The 17,592-nt window shown below is 39.2% G+C and overlaps 2 protein-coding genes across 2 annotated transcripts in view; both read left to right on the forward strand.

Annotated features, from left to right (window-relative positions):
* Positions 1–2,388: 2,388 nt before the first annotated feature.
* Positions 2,389–5,026, forward strand: LOC306835868 (ubiquitin-conjugating enzyme E2 D2-like). Its single transcript, XM_079362645.1, has 7 exons — positions 2,389–2,551; positions 3,018–3,081; positions 3,233–3,264; positions 3,599–3,676; positions 3,849–3,954; positions 4,479–4,572; positions 4,686–5,026. Exons 1-7 carry the CDS (start codon positions 2,528–2,530, stop codon positions 4,729–4,731), a joined length of 444 nt encoding a protein of 147 aa, XP_079218771.1. The 5' UTR covers positions 2,389–2,527; the 3' UTR covers positions 4,732–5,026.
* A 1,289-nt stretch (positions 5,027–6,315) lies between these two features.
* Positions 6,316–17,592, forward strand: part of bicc1a (BicC family RNA binding protein 1a) — a 55,250-nt gene continuing 43,973 nt past the window's right edge. The window contains exon 1 of the mRNA XM_079363154.1: positions 6,316–7,005. Coding sequence (XP_079219280.1) covers positions 6,813–7,005 — 193 coding nt within the window. The 5' untranslated portion in view covers positions 6,316–6,812. The remainder of the gene's footprint in view (positions 7,006–17,592) is intronic.

Genomic DNA, 17,592 nt, shown 5'->3' on the forward strand with positions numbered 1-17,592 from the left:
GAGGTCCCTCATTAGAGCAGCCCTTATTGTTTTTTGTTTGTTTGGGGGTTTTTTTAAACAATGAGAAGCAGGTGTAAATACTAACAGAGGAAATGGTCAAACTTGGCAGCATCACCATGGTGTAAACACAAAGATCAAATAGCTGCACACAGATATTTGACACAAAACTGTGCCTACCACTAACTGCAAATGTGAGAAAATAAGATGCAATGTATCCACTGCTGCATCAATAGATAAATGAATTATCATAAAATCTCTTAATTTGCTGCAATCTGTAGTTGTGAGATATGCAGCCGTCCAGGCGTGAAAGATAGCAGATGTGCCCTCTCTCCCCATTATAGTATGTTTGTGTATGTTTATCTTTCTGCTCTCTACACTTCTTCTTTGCTTTCTCTTACGCCTGCACTGTGCACCCAGACATGAAGTTAAACATTATGAAATCATGTGTAGTCATAATGAAGGCAGATATTTCTTCTTTCATTTCACACAAGTCAGAAGGTCAAAAGATTGTTTAATGATGTAATGCATGACATCTAACTGTTAACACTAACAAAGGTAGAAGTCATGATTTTCTGGCAGATCTCATTATCCAGAATGATTTTGAAAATACAAGGTGCAGGTAATCTGTCTCAGAAGGTGGCTGTTACTTCTCCATTCACAAGGATGCCATAAAAACAGACTTTAGCAGAAGGGTTACATTGTATCCCAGCTTTGTTTGGTGACATATTATCTCATTTAAAATCCCATATAAATAAACTGACACAGCTATGAAAGGGAGCTCTCGCCCCTCCAAGTAATCTATGAGAAGACTTATACAGGCTTGGAAATGATTTTGACTGCTTGTATGTCTTGTTTTCAAAGTGCCATTTCTTCCCATCAGGCAGTCATAAAGGTTAAAATTAACATCAGAAAAACTATAGAGATAAAACTTATTTATTTTCAGCATAATCTCAGGACATAAGGCGATGTCAAATCAGGTCTTATGCTTCATTTCGATTAACCTTGTGTTAGTTACTGCAATTACGCAGATTGTGTTTTTATATGGCTGCCTTTTATACAAGAGAAAACATTCTGAATAGGGACATATAATAGCAAGAAAGTCAAGTTTTTGTTGTCTTGTTTTCCCCCCTCATAGTGATTATCTGCTTCAAAAACTGATAGGAAAAATGGATGTGCTGCAAATGAGCCTTACTAATCCTACCTCAACTATCTGAATGCTCCACTACCCAAATCATGCACATCAATTGAGAGGTTTATTATGGACTTAAAGAGAAAGGGAATCTCACCAAAAAATGTTTGCTGAGTTTTAAGATTTTAGAGGTATATATTTTCCTTACTTATAGGCACTATTATAGTGTCATAATAGATCATACTTCATCTTTAGCAGATACGGTATAACAAGACAATATTGCATCAGGCTTGTATCATCTAAAACAATGAAAATATCAGAAGACTGAAGAGCTGCTGTGCTGCGTTCAGCATGAACCAGCTAAATGATGATCCCGAATGCACCAAACCTTAATTAAAACCTACCTAATACACCTGCATCTTTGATGATTAAATTATGTGCTGGAGTTTTTTTTTGTTTGTAGCAAGGGATTTACTTGTTGCATTCTTCCTGGGATCAATTTAGCATTTTTAATTTTTATTTTTATTTTAAACAGTCTGTGTTAGAAGGTGCATAAAAAAAATCAGACCTTGTTTTTTTTTTACATCAAAGGTTCATGCTTATATGATAAAATATACTTCTTAAATCCTCACTACATGAATGTCCCCATGTGTGCATAAACACAGCTACAGCAGTTCATGACCAATATATAAATTTTATTCTCAAGAACAACAGTTGACGTTATGTAACATTTCACTAAATGTCTTTTATCACAACAGTGCTTAGCATCTGTTACCATAGTTTGTCACCACAGACAGATCTGTCAACTTGAAATGAATGTCCATTACAGGTCAGGTATATGTCATAATTCAACAGTGATAGTAAAACTAATAGGACATAGCTGTCTCTAGTGCAAAACAAAATAAATAAAATAAAGGACTATAGACAAACACATTATTAGGGTAAGTTTATTTACCATAAATTGCACATTTGAAACTACATTTTAAATGTAGGCTATACTTGTTACCTAATGTCTCAATACATTAAAAACAAAAAAAATTCAAAGATTTATATTTCAATATCAAAGTCGTAGGTAAACATCAACGCCTGATTATATTTATAATGTTGTAAATGTCCAATGATTTCACACAAATTCAACATTTTTGGAGGTGTTCAGAGGGTAGTTTTCACAGAGCATTGCTATTTATTCCGGTGAACGATCCCTTTAAATGGCATTGCTAGAACTCCGATTCCCATCATGCACCGGCCCATTCTTCGTCGTCAAACAAAAACGCGGAAACAAAAGAAATAATCAGTTTGTCATAACAAATGACACGGAGCTGGATGTGAGCGTAGTCGTAGCTGACAGCTGTCACAGTTAACACGTTAGCATTCTTCGCCCTCTCTGGAAGACTGACCATGGCTTTGAAAAGAATAAGAAAGGTAAGATTATTCGTCTTGTTTGGATTTATTTTCATGGTGTCACAGAAAAAAAGGTTGGAGCGATGCGGAAGCGCCGCTTTCTCCTAGCATGGTGTAGCATCTGTTTGCTAACGTGACGTGATGAGATTGTACCAAGAATTCACAAGTCATTTAATTCACATTATAGCTCAGTGTTAGCAACATGCTGTCATCACACCCAGCAGTGAGGACATGTCGGGAGCCAGCTCGCTTTTCTTTCTAACGTGTCAATAATCTTATAAGCTAACTTCTCTGCCAGCTGGAGTTGGCCTAGCAAAGAAGCTAAAGTGAAAGCAGTTCATGTACTGTTTCTGTCTTCTCTACTCTATACTTTAACTATCTAAAGTTTTAGTTAGTCGTTCAAAGTTGAACTATGTTGTTTCAAGTGCACGCGCAGGGCGGAAGCTGTGATGTGATCTAATAATGACTTTTAAAAACATCTTAACAGGAGTTGATGGACTTCCAGAAGGACCCTCCAGCTTCCTGTTCAGCTGGGCCTGTGGGAGATGACAGTAAGTGTCAAAATATGCGTTTAAAACTATGATTGTCCAACTTGCATGCTGTCATCTGTCTCTGATGTTATTGTACTCATATTATTGGTTTAAATCACTGATACTAAAACAATTCTCACACATTTGTATCCCTGTCTTTGTTTTTCTTTAGTGTTTCACTGGCAAGCTAGCATCACAGGACCGGTGAGCTTTTTCTGGATTAGTTTCCTGGATTTCTGTTCAACCAAGCTGCTTCTGGATCTCTAGACAATAGTGTTTTATGTTGACTTTAAAGCCCTTTCTATTCATGGGACGCGCAGACTGGCACACTCCATCCCAGTGTTACTGACTGAAGCCAAATGGCATTACTGAGACAATGGGGAAAGAGGGACAACCACAATGTCTTAATTTAAACAAAGAAAGTCTTATACAAATGCAAGAAAAATATAAGAATCCAAATTGTGTAATGATCTGTTTGCCATAAGGATACAGGAGGTACTTAGCGTGATTTAACGTTGACGTTCCTCTTTGTTTTCAGAATGACAGCCCGTATAATGGTGGAGTATTTTTCCTCTCCGTTCATTTTCCCACTGACTATCCCTTTAAACCACCAAAGGTAAGATTTTTCATCTTAGAGATTGATTACCTTATTCATTTACTGTGCTATAACACATCTCCATTATTTTCTTATATTTATAAAGGAAATGAAAAAAAACCCATTTCCTTCCTGCTCCACTTTGAAAAAACAACAACATTTTAACCTATTGCTGTGTTTGTTATTTCCGCAGCTTGCCTTTACTACAAAAATATATCACCCAAACATAAATGGCAATGGTAGCATTTGTCTCGACATCTTGAGGTCACAGTGGTCCCCTGCACTGACGGTATCGAAAGGTAACTAACCCCTTTAGTCGACCTGCACGGCGCAGTGGAGTAGACTACAGCAGCACTGCTAAGGGGCGGATTTCTACCATACATATACTCTGAAGTCACAAGGATAGGCAGATTCTCTTTTGAGGAAATATGACAGTTTAAATGTAGATGTTGGGCCAATTTATAACGTGGGAATGGATTTGTTACATTCACCCAAACCTAAATCTGGATTCTTAATCTCCAGCTTCTTTTAATACTGAAAACAGGGTTCCCGTGTTTCAAAGATGAGCCCTTTTGGACAGTCTATTTTAAAGAGAAAGAGGTGTATCCTTGACTACTTGGACTGGACAAGTAGTGGACAGTAGTTGCTAAAATATCCCTTTTTTAAAGACCTAACACGTGACGTTATTATTAAGATACATGAAGTCAAAGACATTTTAAGTTGAATTTGTATTTATAAATTCTGAATTTGTATTTAGAGATTGTGCTCAAATAACTCAGACAGTTAATGCTTTGTGCTTTCTTATTCTTAATTCCTCTTCCAGTTTTACTATCCATATGCTCGTTGCTGTGTGACCCAAATCCAGATGACCCACTTGTGCCGGACATTGCAAAGATCTACAAAACAGACAGAGAGAAGTGAGTTTGAAAGCTGAGAAAACTAGCCTGAGGGAACATCGAAACACTCAACTTTTTAAAAAAAAAAATGTATTTTTAATAAGAAACTCATTCTGGTTTTCTTTTGTCTCTAGGTACAACCAAATAGCCAAGGAATGGACTCAGACCTATGCAATGTGAAAGCCCACAGAGTCAGCAACAACAACGCATCCCCGAACACCTCAAAATCTGACAGTACTGTTCTGACTGATCCACCACACTGGTTCTAGTTGAGGTGTTTTATTTGCTTGAAGCACTTTCTCTACTCACTTTACTTGACTTAACTGTTTTTAACAGTTTATTTTATTTTCCTTGAAATTGGCATACTTTTTATTGTTATTAGAGTTGGTGAGATGGCCTGATTGTATTTTCTTTCTTTTAAATGAAAATTATTTTGATTTTTTTTTTTTCATTAAAAACCTTCAAAAAGTGGAAATGGTTTCTTGACAGTACAAAAAGTCAACAACAATTTCACCATCTTGCTGTGATTTAGAATATGTTATGTATGTATGTTATTTCAACAACCAACAAAGTTTATTTGCCACCTATTGTATTCTTTTCATGGCCACCAGGTGGCAGCCTTTACTTTTAGGCTCAAGCCTTTTCTATGGGGCATTTTCTCTCCTGTACAATATGATAGGTTTATGGCATAAGTGCTTTATTGGTTAATGGCATTCATGTAGATATCAGCCATTAAATTATCTTATATCAGCAGTAAAACAAAAATGAGTAGATAATTTGTATATTAAATTATTATGAGACTCATGGTTATTATCACTTTCGGTGCTATATTTCTCATGCGGAGGTTTCCACATCAATGGTAACATGTTCTACCTTCTCATATGTATCTTTTGACAGGCATAAGAATACTTGATCTCTGCATTGTTTTCATTTTCCTATACCAGTCGGCTGAGTCTGCACTTGCCTTTCCCTAGTCACACCTCAACTTTGCCTTAGGCTTATCAACTTCTAGAACCTACTCAATCAAAGAAAGGTTGGGTATGTCTGATATTTGAAATCATGCTGACATAGAAATCAAGAAATGTAAAAGATGAGGCTTTGCTCAAAGCGGAGCAAGCTGAAGTTTTAGAAACAGGCCAGATTTTTGTCAGTTAAAGTCCACTTGTTAAGTAGATCATACATATTTCATACATGATGAAAGTATACACTCCAAATGAGCCAACGTGATACATTAGCTACTTTGCTGTGAGCTCCGACTCAAATAACTTTCAAACATGATGAATTACAGCACCACTTCACCACTGCATGAGACTAACCCAAGAATGATTATTTTGTAGGGACTTCTCCACTTTGTATTGAGTATGTCACTGTGTGCACAGACATCTTCCCATCTGGTTCTGTGTCACTTTATTCAGCACCAGCTAACGGCCCTTTTGAATTTGTTGGGCTGATTGATCAACATTTGTTTGGGTTTGTTCTTCCTCTATCACTCCCCTGTAGCCACTCTCAGGTTGTGAAGCGTTTAGTTGTCAAGCAGTAAATTCGTTGCATGGGGTGTTATTATAAACTGCCAGGCTGAAAAGAACATGGATCAGAAATACTCATGCCAAGACCCCTCTGACTTCATTGAGAACATCAGAGGCATTAAATGAGTTATGTGCAAATGTTTAAGATTTTAAGTAAAAATGAATGTCTATAATGCCGTATCTGTTTCCCTACATGAGGCGGTGAAGTTGTGAGCTCAACAGGGCCCTTTAAAGCCCAAGTTGAATCAAGTGAATCTATAAAAAAGAAAAATGATACCAACATTTACAAATCTTCACAGGAACCCAGGGGGAGGTAGATACTCAAAAAAAACCGTAGAAGTGTTTCTGGGAGGAGTCTTGCTTTTTTCTTTTCTTTTTTTTCTTTTTTTTGCAGATGACACGTGAAACTTTCTTGAGAAGTTGGTTGGTAGCCGATGTAGATGTGCCGTGCGGCTCTCCGCTAACTGCAGACAACCCATAGCAAGTAAACTTAGTGTGCTTCGTGCCTATTTTTACCCTGCCTGTCTAATGGGGGAAAACGAAGGGGACGTGAATACATTGCTCGGGAAGTTGGACTCAGCTGCGATGCAATGAGCTCGAACAACACCTCAAAGTCACGGAATTAAAAAAAAAAAAAAAAAAAAAAGTTAACGCGAGTCAAGGCTGAATTTGCTTCGTCTTCATTTCACTTTGATTACAACGCAGTGGCCACTTGAGAAGTTGCTGCGCAGCGCAATGGCTGCCCAGTGCGACACTTTAAGCGGATACTTGCAGCAGTCGGACCACGGCTCCAACAGCGAGCGCAGCACCGACTCTCCTCTCCCTGGATCAGAAGAGGACCTGAGCGGACCCCATCCTCTGCCAGACCCAGAGTGGACTGAGGAGAGGTTTCGGGTGGACCGTAAGAAGTTGGAGGTCATGTTATTAGGTACACAAATTAAAACTACTAAGTTAAAAGTTTCTACTATTAAGTTTGAGACTTTTGTGTCCACGTTTCATTTCATGTAATTGTAGGTTGAAGAGGTTTGAAGAAGCTGCATAGTTTAGCAGTCCTCAGACAGCCCTTTGTTTATTTTTGAAGGCACGAAGTTGTAATTTCAGCGCAAAATGACTGTATTTGGTAAAGAAAAAAATAGAATAGTTTACTTTGCGTCAGTATGATCATGACGCTTGAGCGTGTCATGTGCGTGATAAGGAACAATTCAATTAAGACAATTAAACTCGTGTCAATTTCAAAATGTCTCAAAGCGTTGATATTGCCGAGAAAAAAAAACGTAGACCAAGACAAAAGGTGTACATTCGTATGTGAATCAATTTTTCAAAAACTAAAAATTACTAAGAGAAGGTAATATGGTAAAAAAAAAAAAAAAAACACCATCTAAAAGTCCTGCCGTTCTTGTGGATGTAGTAACACATCCTGACCACAAGCTGTCACTACACAAACTTCAATGTTGTGCATTAGTTTTTAAGACTAAACTGAAATTGACCTGATCATGCAGTCTTCTTATTTTCCCTACTATAAAAAGAACTCTCTTTATTTAAAAAGAGTACTTTTTCTTTTTTCTTAAAATTAGAAAATGAAAAAAAAGTTTTAAATCTTAAATGTGTTGTTTCTGTAAAAACTAACATTTTTGTGTTTTAAATTACAAAAATGAAAATGAAATTTATTTCTGTCATCTCAACTCAACAAAAAATGTTCCTGCTTGTTCTGTGTTGGGATTGATTTGCAGAGTGATTTATCCTCTAACGATGTGAACATTAACATTGAACAGTTCAAGAAGCAATGACAGGCTCATAAAGACAGGCCCGGTCGGGGCCCCTGGAAACACGGGTTGAGGTCATTTATTGCACATTTTCTAACACACAAGAGGGTGAAATATTAGAGTGTTCGGTAAGTGGGCTGGGCTCTTTATCAATTCATCTGAAAGATTTGTTGAGAAGTAGCCAAATAAGAATGTAATCATTATTAAGGTACTGAGCTAAACAAGTATGGTGTTAAGTGGCTGATGATTATTGTAAGTTGAGCTTAGAATTGTGACTAGTGTTTAGAGTCATCCTCAGTGAGTACAGAGCTTGGATCCTTTTATCCTATGCACACAGGCACATGCACGCACACACATACTTTCCCTGGAGAAGGTCCTGGTTGCTGCCTCGCTGCTCCATGCATTCCTCAAAGCTCCATGTCATCCCAGACTCTTCCAGGAAAACATCTTAACCAGAGGCCGACCCTAAACTCAAAAGCGTCCCGGACATGCCGTGTGCCATGTACTGCAGTGTGTCTGTTTGTGTGCGTGCTCGGCTCATCTGTTTGTGTTAGGTGTAATCTATCTTGTCTACTGGGACTCCACAGTTTGTTAGTTTGGTCTCGTGTCTCTGCCACCATCTAGTTTCCCAACTGTTGCATCATGACATCATGGCTGACATTGCTTTTGTTGACATTGCAGCAGGGTTGTTGAAAAGAATAGGCTGCTGCTTTTTCTTTGTCTCCTTGTCTCCTTGTCTTTGCGGTGAGTGGTAGGTTCAGCTTTAAATACTGGACTATTTCAGCTGTGAAACTGCTCTAACCTTTGGCCTTCAACCTTCCAGGAAGTACCCCGTCTGTTTGGGTGCCTGTTGTACTTTGGTTGTCTCTCTGTCACGTGTCAAGTAAAAAGTCATTGTCTGGATTATTATTTACCCCCTGGGTCTCTGGAGACTCTCTTATTTTCTTTTGTGTGAACATAAGTCTTAATAAATCGCTAAAGTTTATTCTCATTCAGTTTTGTAACATCTGGCTGTGCTGTGACTGGATGAGCTGTGATCTTTGACGTCGTACATTGTGTTCTAAAATCCACAGTTTGGACTGTAAGGAAATCATTTTATGGGAACTCAACGTGTATTTTTATTCCGTGTTTTATTATCTGTGACGGTGTCTCTGACTTCTCTCTCTCTGTGTAAATTGGGTGTGCTTGACCTTCAGCAAAGAAAACCTCAGATTGGATCAAGATGCGATGACAATAGCTTATTCAATTATTTTTCTGATCTCTGAAATATTTCTGCTTTGGTTTGATATGAAAGTCTCTAACAGAAAATCAATGGTGTTACATCAGAATATTAAGTCCCAAAGACTCTCATCAACTTTATACACTGTCCATTCGTAACATTTATTTATTTTTGTAAACATTAAAACGCACCTCTTTCATACACGTAAGTGACTTATAATGCAAACTGCTTGTGTAAAGTGGCTAAACATTCAGTCACTCTTTCACAGATGGACTTCTTGGTTTAGCTTTTGATCAGTTACACGTTTTAAAGGATTTATTAAAGGCACGGTTGGTAATTTTACTCTGTTAACTTTGAAAGATTTTGCTGGAAATTGTCTTTAGGTTCTGTCAGAAATTAATAATTCATGCGCTCTAAAAAGGAAATAAAGAATCCATTATCTGTAGCAGTTGTAAACTCGTAAAACTTTGACTAATGTCTGCCCTCTGTATGAGTTTTAGGAACCAATCACACCTTCCCGTCTCCCTGCTCATTCTCTACCCTATGCATGCAGAAGCCCACACTCAACGCGTGAGCTGAAATCTGCTTTTGGACTATTGACGCCAGTGCATGTCAGTGAGTGGCGCGACGGAGGGAAAGCTACTTTCAAAATCAGGCTAGTTTTCCAAAATGACCAACCCTGCCTTTAAGAGGAGAACCATTGCACTGGGTCAACTACAGTCAAGTTGTTTAACAGATTACAATTAACTGTTCCTGGATGATGCTCATCGAAAGCTGTGACATCTCTCTGCTCCCATTTTCTCTCTCTCTCTCAGTAAAAATATTTAAAATAAGGCTCACTTTGATGCATTTTATCACACATGATATTCACATAATGAGCTAATAATTAAAACGTTTTTTCAACACCTTCAGCAGCATGAGCTGAGTTTTTTTCTGATGTTGCCAGATTCAAATATCTATCGACTACAATGCAACCAGGTTACGAAGTACAGTCTCAATGGACATAGATTTGAAATGATTTTTTTTTTTTTAAATGTTTAATATCATTTATTTCATCCCCAACATTTTCATCCCAATGGGTGACTGACTGTCATGGCAAACTACGGTCCATGTAAGGTTGACAGATATCAGATCTCATGTAAGTGCATTGACCAACATGTATCTTAAGTTAAAGGGCTTCACTGGCAGAAGAATGAATGCGAATCAAGAATGTCAAAACATTTTCCTTCAAGCAAACCTGACTGTTCTTAGAAGAAAGAGAGGTTCAGAACAGGACGTCAGATCATATTTTCGGGGGGGGGGGGGGGGGGGGGGGTGTACATTCTGCTGTAGAAAAAGTACCCAGAAGCACTCTGTGGCCATTAAAATATGGAAGTGACTCACTCGCATGTCTCCACACTGAAACTAAACCCCAGCGTACACACTTAAAGTACCTTTTTATTTGGATCAGCCATATTTTACTCCCCTTTTTTTTTTTTGGGCTTAACCAGCATTATGAGAAAATATAAATTGTTAACTGCTTTGCAATTACAAATTTACTGTCTCTCACACTGGCATGGAATTGGCAGGACTGGCAGCTTTTTTTTAACTGGCTCAGATCAGTAAATAGTGTGAAGTGAAAACAAAATCTCACCCTCACAGCCATCTGGGTTTAACTGTTGGAGTGTTGGCACACAGGCATCGAGCCCCCAAGTGAATGCCCTGGAGACCCTGACAGAGGCATGAAAGCTTGAAAGATAGTTTTATGTGCTCAGGGAGTAGTACCCTTTCTTCCACATTCATTATGGATGTTAAGACACTGAGGGCAAGTGTGGGAAAGAGGTAACATTTTCTCCTACCCTGATTCTTCAAACCGAGTGCGTCTGCTTGCACAACAAAATTTTCCATGCATTTTTTTCGGCATACATCATCCCCATGTTTTCAACTTTGTTTGGGTCAGTTTATGGAGCATTATGAGCTAAGGGTTTCCCTTGTGATGACAGTGTCGAGTGAAGCCTCCTGGTGGGCCAGTGTGTGCACACATCGTAACATGTTTGACAAACGCTGCAGCAGCAACAACAACAACCTACAATTAGGCCAAGTGAATCATTTTCTTCATTGAGCTAATTTGTTTTCCTGCTCCTAAACCCAAGACTATTATTGGGCTGCTGTGTCTCAGAATGGGGGAAAAAAGTATTGGATGTGGTCATGAGAAATGACAAGGTTTAAACAGAATGTATAGCACGTAGTTCTAATTTTGCTAGGATTGAACTGTTCTTTCACTTGATTTGCTAAATGCAGAGGGCGCTAATTCCTGGAGGTGTTCTAGACTTAATTTGAAGGATGCGGACTTTGCAAAAAATTAGAATATATAATCAGTCGGAGGCCAGGGGAAAGGCAAAGGAGCCCTCAAGTAAAAATATGATTACGATATTTTTCTCTTTTTATTCCTCAGAGTGATAACTCTGGTCTCTTTATCCTCATGATGAGGGAAGTATGTGTGAGGGCCTTCTCCTCCTCTTCCTCCTGGGTGCTGAGTAAGACTCCCAGACAGGAAGTGAGTGTCTTTTGGGGAATGTGCTGCAGGCTTTCCCTTTTCTCCCTCTCCTTCTCCCCCTCTTTTTCTCCCTCTGGAGCATTCAAACACTGCTCTGTTGTTCCAGCTTCCATCAGATCCACGGAAGAGTTGTTGGACTTTCCATGCTCTCTATCCTGACAATACTACACAATCCTCACTTTAACCTTTGACAGAAGCAAACCCAGGAAAAGATGTTACTGGAAACACTCTGATCAGTGGCAGTGTTTGGTTATTTTGTCTTGTAGTAGTTTGTTGGGCTGCTGGAAGCTGAATGAAGCGCCGCGCGATTAATTTGATCCAATCATACGTCAGCGGCTCTTCATAATAAGGTTGACTAATGAAGTTAATTAGATTTACAGGTAAAGCGTTGCATGTCATGTAACACCATTTTATTTTCGAGAGGCTGGGAACTTGGGAAAAAAAAAAACTGTGCAGAGTCCACCCTTTGGAAAAAATGCAGTGAGGAGTGGAAAACAAAAGATAGAGCCAGCAGTGCAGAGGGAAAACCTTCTCCCAGGTCTGAATGTAAAAACAGTTTATCCCCCCAGATGAGGTTGTCATCTGTCTTTTGGAGATATTAAATGATGTGATGATTAAACCGGATTCCGACTCGATACTGTTACAGTTGTAGTTGTGGACCACTGTAAAAACAGTTGGGACACATAACAAACCTCCCATTCTTTTTTTCTTTTTACAAGACGCATACCTCTTAGGAATACTTTCCACCTCATTTGCAGGACATAGAGTTCAGTCTTTGTAAACCTTGAGGTGTGTAAACACGATTCTTCTGTTGTCTACGACAGTTGAAGGGAAGGAATGTATTCGTTTATCTTCAGGATGTATTGATTAGCGTCATAACTGTCATTATGAATACGAGAGTTCAAGCAAGTGAGATAGCAGAAGGATGGACTTGAAGCAACAATAAGAATTTGGATTGGTACTCTTTTGCGCCCACCAAAGTTGTAAGACCCACACAGTGCTATTATACGTTAACAGATGATGTGAGAAGCTGAACAACCACGTCAACTGACAGGGTACAGTTCTACTAAAGATTTTGCGCAAGATAATTTCTGACTCAGCTAGCGTCTTCAAACTATTTGCATGTGGAGTATGTGTACATGTGTATTCAGCTGTCTGTGTAATAGCTACAGTCTCGGGTGAATCGGAGACATTGGCGAGAGTATTTGAGATAGGTTTGTAATGTTCCACATTTAGAACGCCGACATGACGATTGACAATGAAAGAGAAAACTTTGGTGTGAGATGGATTCATTTATTTGTATGCAGACTTCAGACTTCAGATCATGACTTTGGTTGGACCACTTTCTGCTCCTGGTATAGCCGCTAAACATGAGACAACAATGACGTAACAACACAGCCTAATGTTACGTCGACATCTGGTGCGATTTAATATCTGCAGGGATGTACACTCTGTGTCACTCTCTTTTCCCTTCTTAGCTTCATATGTCACTTAGTTGCTTTTAAATGCAAGGTCAAGGATTTGTATCATGCTAGCACCAGCACTCTATGCTCAATGACATTTGCCATATTGTATCCTCTGTAAGGTGCCAATAGAATGTTGAAAATAAAGTTAATTTATTTTAGGTTCAAGAATACACATTGTATAAAACATGAAGAACATTATTTGGACATTGATGTGAGTTATAGCTATTAGCTAACATGCACTCTTTCCTCTGTTGTAATTATATAGCTGATAAGTCGAGGCTATAAACAGTGGGGTTTTTTTTAAACTTTTAGTAGACAGGGACGTATTACTTCAGGCTATTCAATGAATGAAACATCTGGCTATTAACATTGTAACTTTCAGGGCACCCTAAAAACGACACCAAATAAGGACAGTGTTCACTGGATAGCAATATGTTATACTTTAAGAGAATAGCATATCAAGCACCACTTATTCACCAGGAAATGTTCCTGGAAATCAAGAATACCGTCTGCTACGTGTTAAGAAGAGTTATAGGCGAGCACAAAGGATGAGACGAGGCAAATTCAGACTCCTGCATTAATAATGAGCATTTTCTAACTTTTATTACCGGTAGTGGAGAAATAAAAATAGTTCCGTTATTTCAACTTTGATCATGGCTCTCCACTGGCGTCGCTCAGCTGCTTCTTGCCACACTCTCTCATCTCTACCTGTCCCTCTTTATGTTTCCCTCTCTTTTTGCCTTTTTTTTCCCTGAAACATGCTGATACAATTAAACAATTCTATTCGACTTCAGCTTACGCATTGAATTCCTTCATCCTGGACATGATGAGGCTTTCAGGAGCTGTAATATAATTGAGCTTGAGTCGGTGGAAAAACCTGTAATTCATTACTCAAGAAAATAAAACCGGGAGTCCTATTTCAGCCGTCCGAGTGTAGCTGGAGTGCTGTGACCCATTTCTTTGCTCCTGGAACTGTAAATGGGCTGAAATGAATACCTGTTTTTCTACGTCCCTCAAAGCTCTTTTTCTTCAGCTCTTTTCAAAGTGCAGATTTACATTCTGTCTGGTTTGCGGTTGCTATTTTAGAAATGTTTCTACAGGGGGGGAGGGCAGCCCTGACTTACCCTGCACGTGTGCGCACTCACCGCACACACACAAATGCAGACACACACACACACACGCATGCACACCATCCAGCCCTTAACCACTCCCCCCCCCCCCACCCCCACCCCCACCCACCCACGAGAGCTTTCAGTGTTTATCTTCGGAGAACCTCCGATTTTGGTTTGTTGTTCTCTCTCCTCATTCAACATCCAAGACAATCTGCCTTCTCGCCACTTGCCGTGATTGCAGGGAGCTCATTTTTGTAAGAGCGCCTCGTCTGATCGCCTTCTGCCTGTTTCCAGAATATTCCCCACTTGAACAAAAGAGAAAAAAGGGTGGAGGCATGGCGGGAAAAGGGAAACTCATTTTGTTTAAGTGAAGTCAAGGACAGGAATCTCCTAGAAATCCTAACTGGATTATGTTGATTCCCTTAGAGCTCTTCTGTTATATGAATGATGTACTGCAGTCCTGATTGGACGTATCAGATGGAGATAACTGAGAGGTTGAGTAATGCAGGACAGTGATCGAGGAACAGAATTAACTTCGCCGCAGCCTTGCACAGATTCCTCATTCTTTAAGGAGAAGATGCATAGCTGCTAATGTCTGTGATCTATCAATAGTACACTGTAATGTTTACAGAGTGATTGTGGAACGTTAAGTGAGACTGACTCCCTGTTGCTCCGTGGGGGATCTAACATAGTAGATACCAGGCACTAGGAATGCACAGTGTTGTGTAATCACTTGGCAGCGTGAACACAGGGGGAGATGATAACCCAAACATGTTGCCAACAAACAGCTTGATGTCTTATTTCCTATGCTGATGGTGCTGTAAAGATGTGTCTCTGTAAAACAAACTGCAGGTCACAATGGATCGAATGTTTGTGGCGACGGAGAAACGGAACGTCGCCATAACCTTCGGTACGTTTCCGAAATATTTCGTGAACTTCTAATGCTCGTGACCTCAGAGTCAGTGAGTCAAGCTTCTCTGCCGCAAAACAACATGTGGCCCTTGAAGGTATTTTACAACACAGTTGCTTAGCAACCATCAAGGATTTCAAAAAAGAGGGGAGCTGTTCTGAGATCAGAGTGGGACTTCTGCTCTGCATAGAAGTGCAATGACAGCTGTTCAATTTTATGGGTATTATGTACATTTGCCGAAGCTGGAGAAGTGATGGTGATTCGACAGTGAGCTTCAATTCTCAACATTTCAGGTCTGGTGAATGTGGGGACTCCGAATGAAATGACATCTAGTGCAGTTTAAGGCAGGACAAAAACACCAGATGAGTAGCTGCTTTTTTTTTTTTTTATGTAAACAAAAGTTGTGATCAAGAAGTCCAAATCAGTGGCTGTCTGTGAGATTAACCCTGCTATCAATAGCAAACAAATACAAAGCGTTCTGCAGAAACGCACTGTACTGTTTCCCCTTCTTCCCCCGTAATACTCTTTGCATCCAGTCCAGGAATGACAGACTTTGCAGCTCTCACTGAAAAATCCCTCAAAGAGAAGTAATCAAAGACAGTAAATATTTCCTGGTTGTTTATATTACATACTCTCAAAGTTGATTACCCTGTGAAAGCTGAGAGATCTTGCTGCCCCTCCTTTTTTTTGTTTTATTTTTTGGGGTTTTGCGTAGACAGTACAGTGAGAGTAGGACATGGGGAAGACTTGAATCGGGCCGTCCGCTTGGTTGTGTATAAGGGCCGCCTGACCTATAAACCAGACCATGTTTGCCAAATTGCCGCGCATGTTATGCAGAATTAGACATTCCTCTTATTATTGCTTTACAAATATGTGTTGAACTGACATTATCGGGCCAATGTTAACCTTTAATTAGTTATTTCAGTATTTCCATTCTTCACATCAAAAGGAATCAATGTGAATTCTTCAAATGAGGACGATGAAGGAAACAGTGTTGAAGGTAGACACTTCCACTCAGATCTGCATTTAAATTGGGTGACAATGTAAAATTGTCTGTTTAATAAAGTTACTTCTGTAAGACAGCAGCTGTCTTGTTTAAATGTTGCATCATTTATGTCTATTCCATCTTTGAAAACATAATACATTGTGGAGGTGCACTGATTCTTTTGCTGATTCAGATTTTAGATTTTTCTCAAGGTCTGACTTCTCGATCCTGATTTTTATTTTTTTAGTTTATTCAGATTTTCTTTCTTTAAAGAGCCATACTTACAACAATTTTAATTTTTTTATTTTATTTTATTTTTTTTTACTTTTCTTAAAGCTTTCTCAGTGACACTTGAAGTAATTATGAATTTCCCAGCAAAGAACTACAGTTGATGACTTTTTAATATAGACTATAGCTTGCAGTCTCTTACCTTTCACAGTGCGCTTCTTTCTTCATTTCCCAATGAATGAATTTAATTTGTAATATACTGTGTTGTACTCCTCCGGTCCTGGGGAGTGAAACAGAAAGAGGGAGCAGAGTGCATACGTAGGCCACAAACAGTCGGCTCTGATGGTAAACAAAAACAAGTCATTTTATAACTCTTCGTGTTGTCATTATGAGGACAAGAGGGACCGTCTGTGTCCACCGTGTCAGCTGTCTCATATTGTTTAGGTAGATCGGCGCAGAATTGGCACCTCATGTCCACACTGCCTACACACTTGCGTGCGTGCATTGTATAAAACTTGTAATTCCTGTGTGTGTGTGACTCTTCAGGATAAACTTTTTTCCAGAATATTATATTAGTCTGTCGGGATTTCTTTCTTTTTATGATCTCAATCTAGTTTTATAAAATGATCCTGTCTTACTCAGACATGTAGTAAATTTGATCATCGTGCAACAAAGAGCGTTAAAGCTTGGACGTTGAATCTTTTGGGGTTTTTTTTTACTAAAGCAGCTGGGCACACTGAGGTAAAAAAAAAAAAAAAAAGGGAACATTGAGAGCTGGTGTGAACCCATCCCACGCTTGTGTTCTTTTCTATGGGTGTTGTAGTTCTTTACCTCCAGTCATTTTCTTCTCAGGCGGGGGGGGGGGGGGGCCTCATAGTCTGGCTTTAATATGAAATGTTGTGTAAATATCTCTTCAGTAAAGGAATATGAGCAGCCTTTGCACTGAGATGTCAAACTTTTCATAGATTACAGTTGTCATTTGCTATGGAATCTACTCCAGGAGACATGGAAGTTGTATAACCCTTCACAATGTTATACGCTTGCTTCGACTTCTCTGTGAATGTGAATGTCCCACATTTCACCTTAAATCCTTCTGTGATTGTTGCCTGTGCAGAGGATTTTCTGTGTGCAGCTCTTCCGTTCAGAAATGTAGCTGGTGCCTTCGGGGGGCTGTCTTTACTTTTTAAAATCAGAAAAAAAAAAAACCCTTCTCTCTTCATTGACATCTCTTGACAGGGAAGGATTTTGCTTGGTAGTTGTGGCACTGCAAAAGATATTTGAGTCGACCATGTGTGT

The sequence above is a fragment of the Symphodus melops genome (assembly GCF_947650265.1).
Source record: "Symphodus melops genome assembly, chromosome: 15".
Taxonomy (NCBI): Eukaryota; Metazoa; Chordata; class Actinopteri; order Labriformes; family Labridae; genus Symphodus; species Symphodus melops.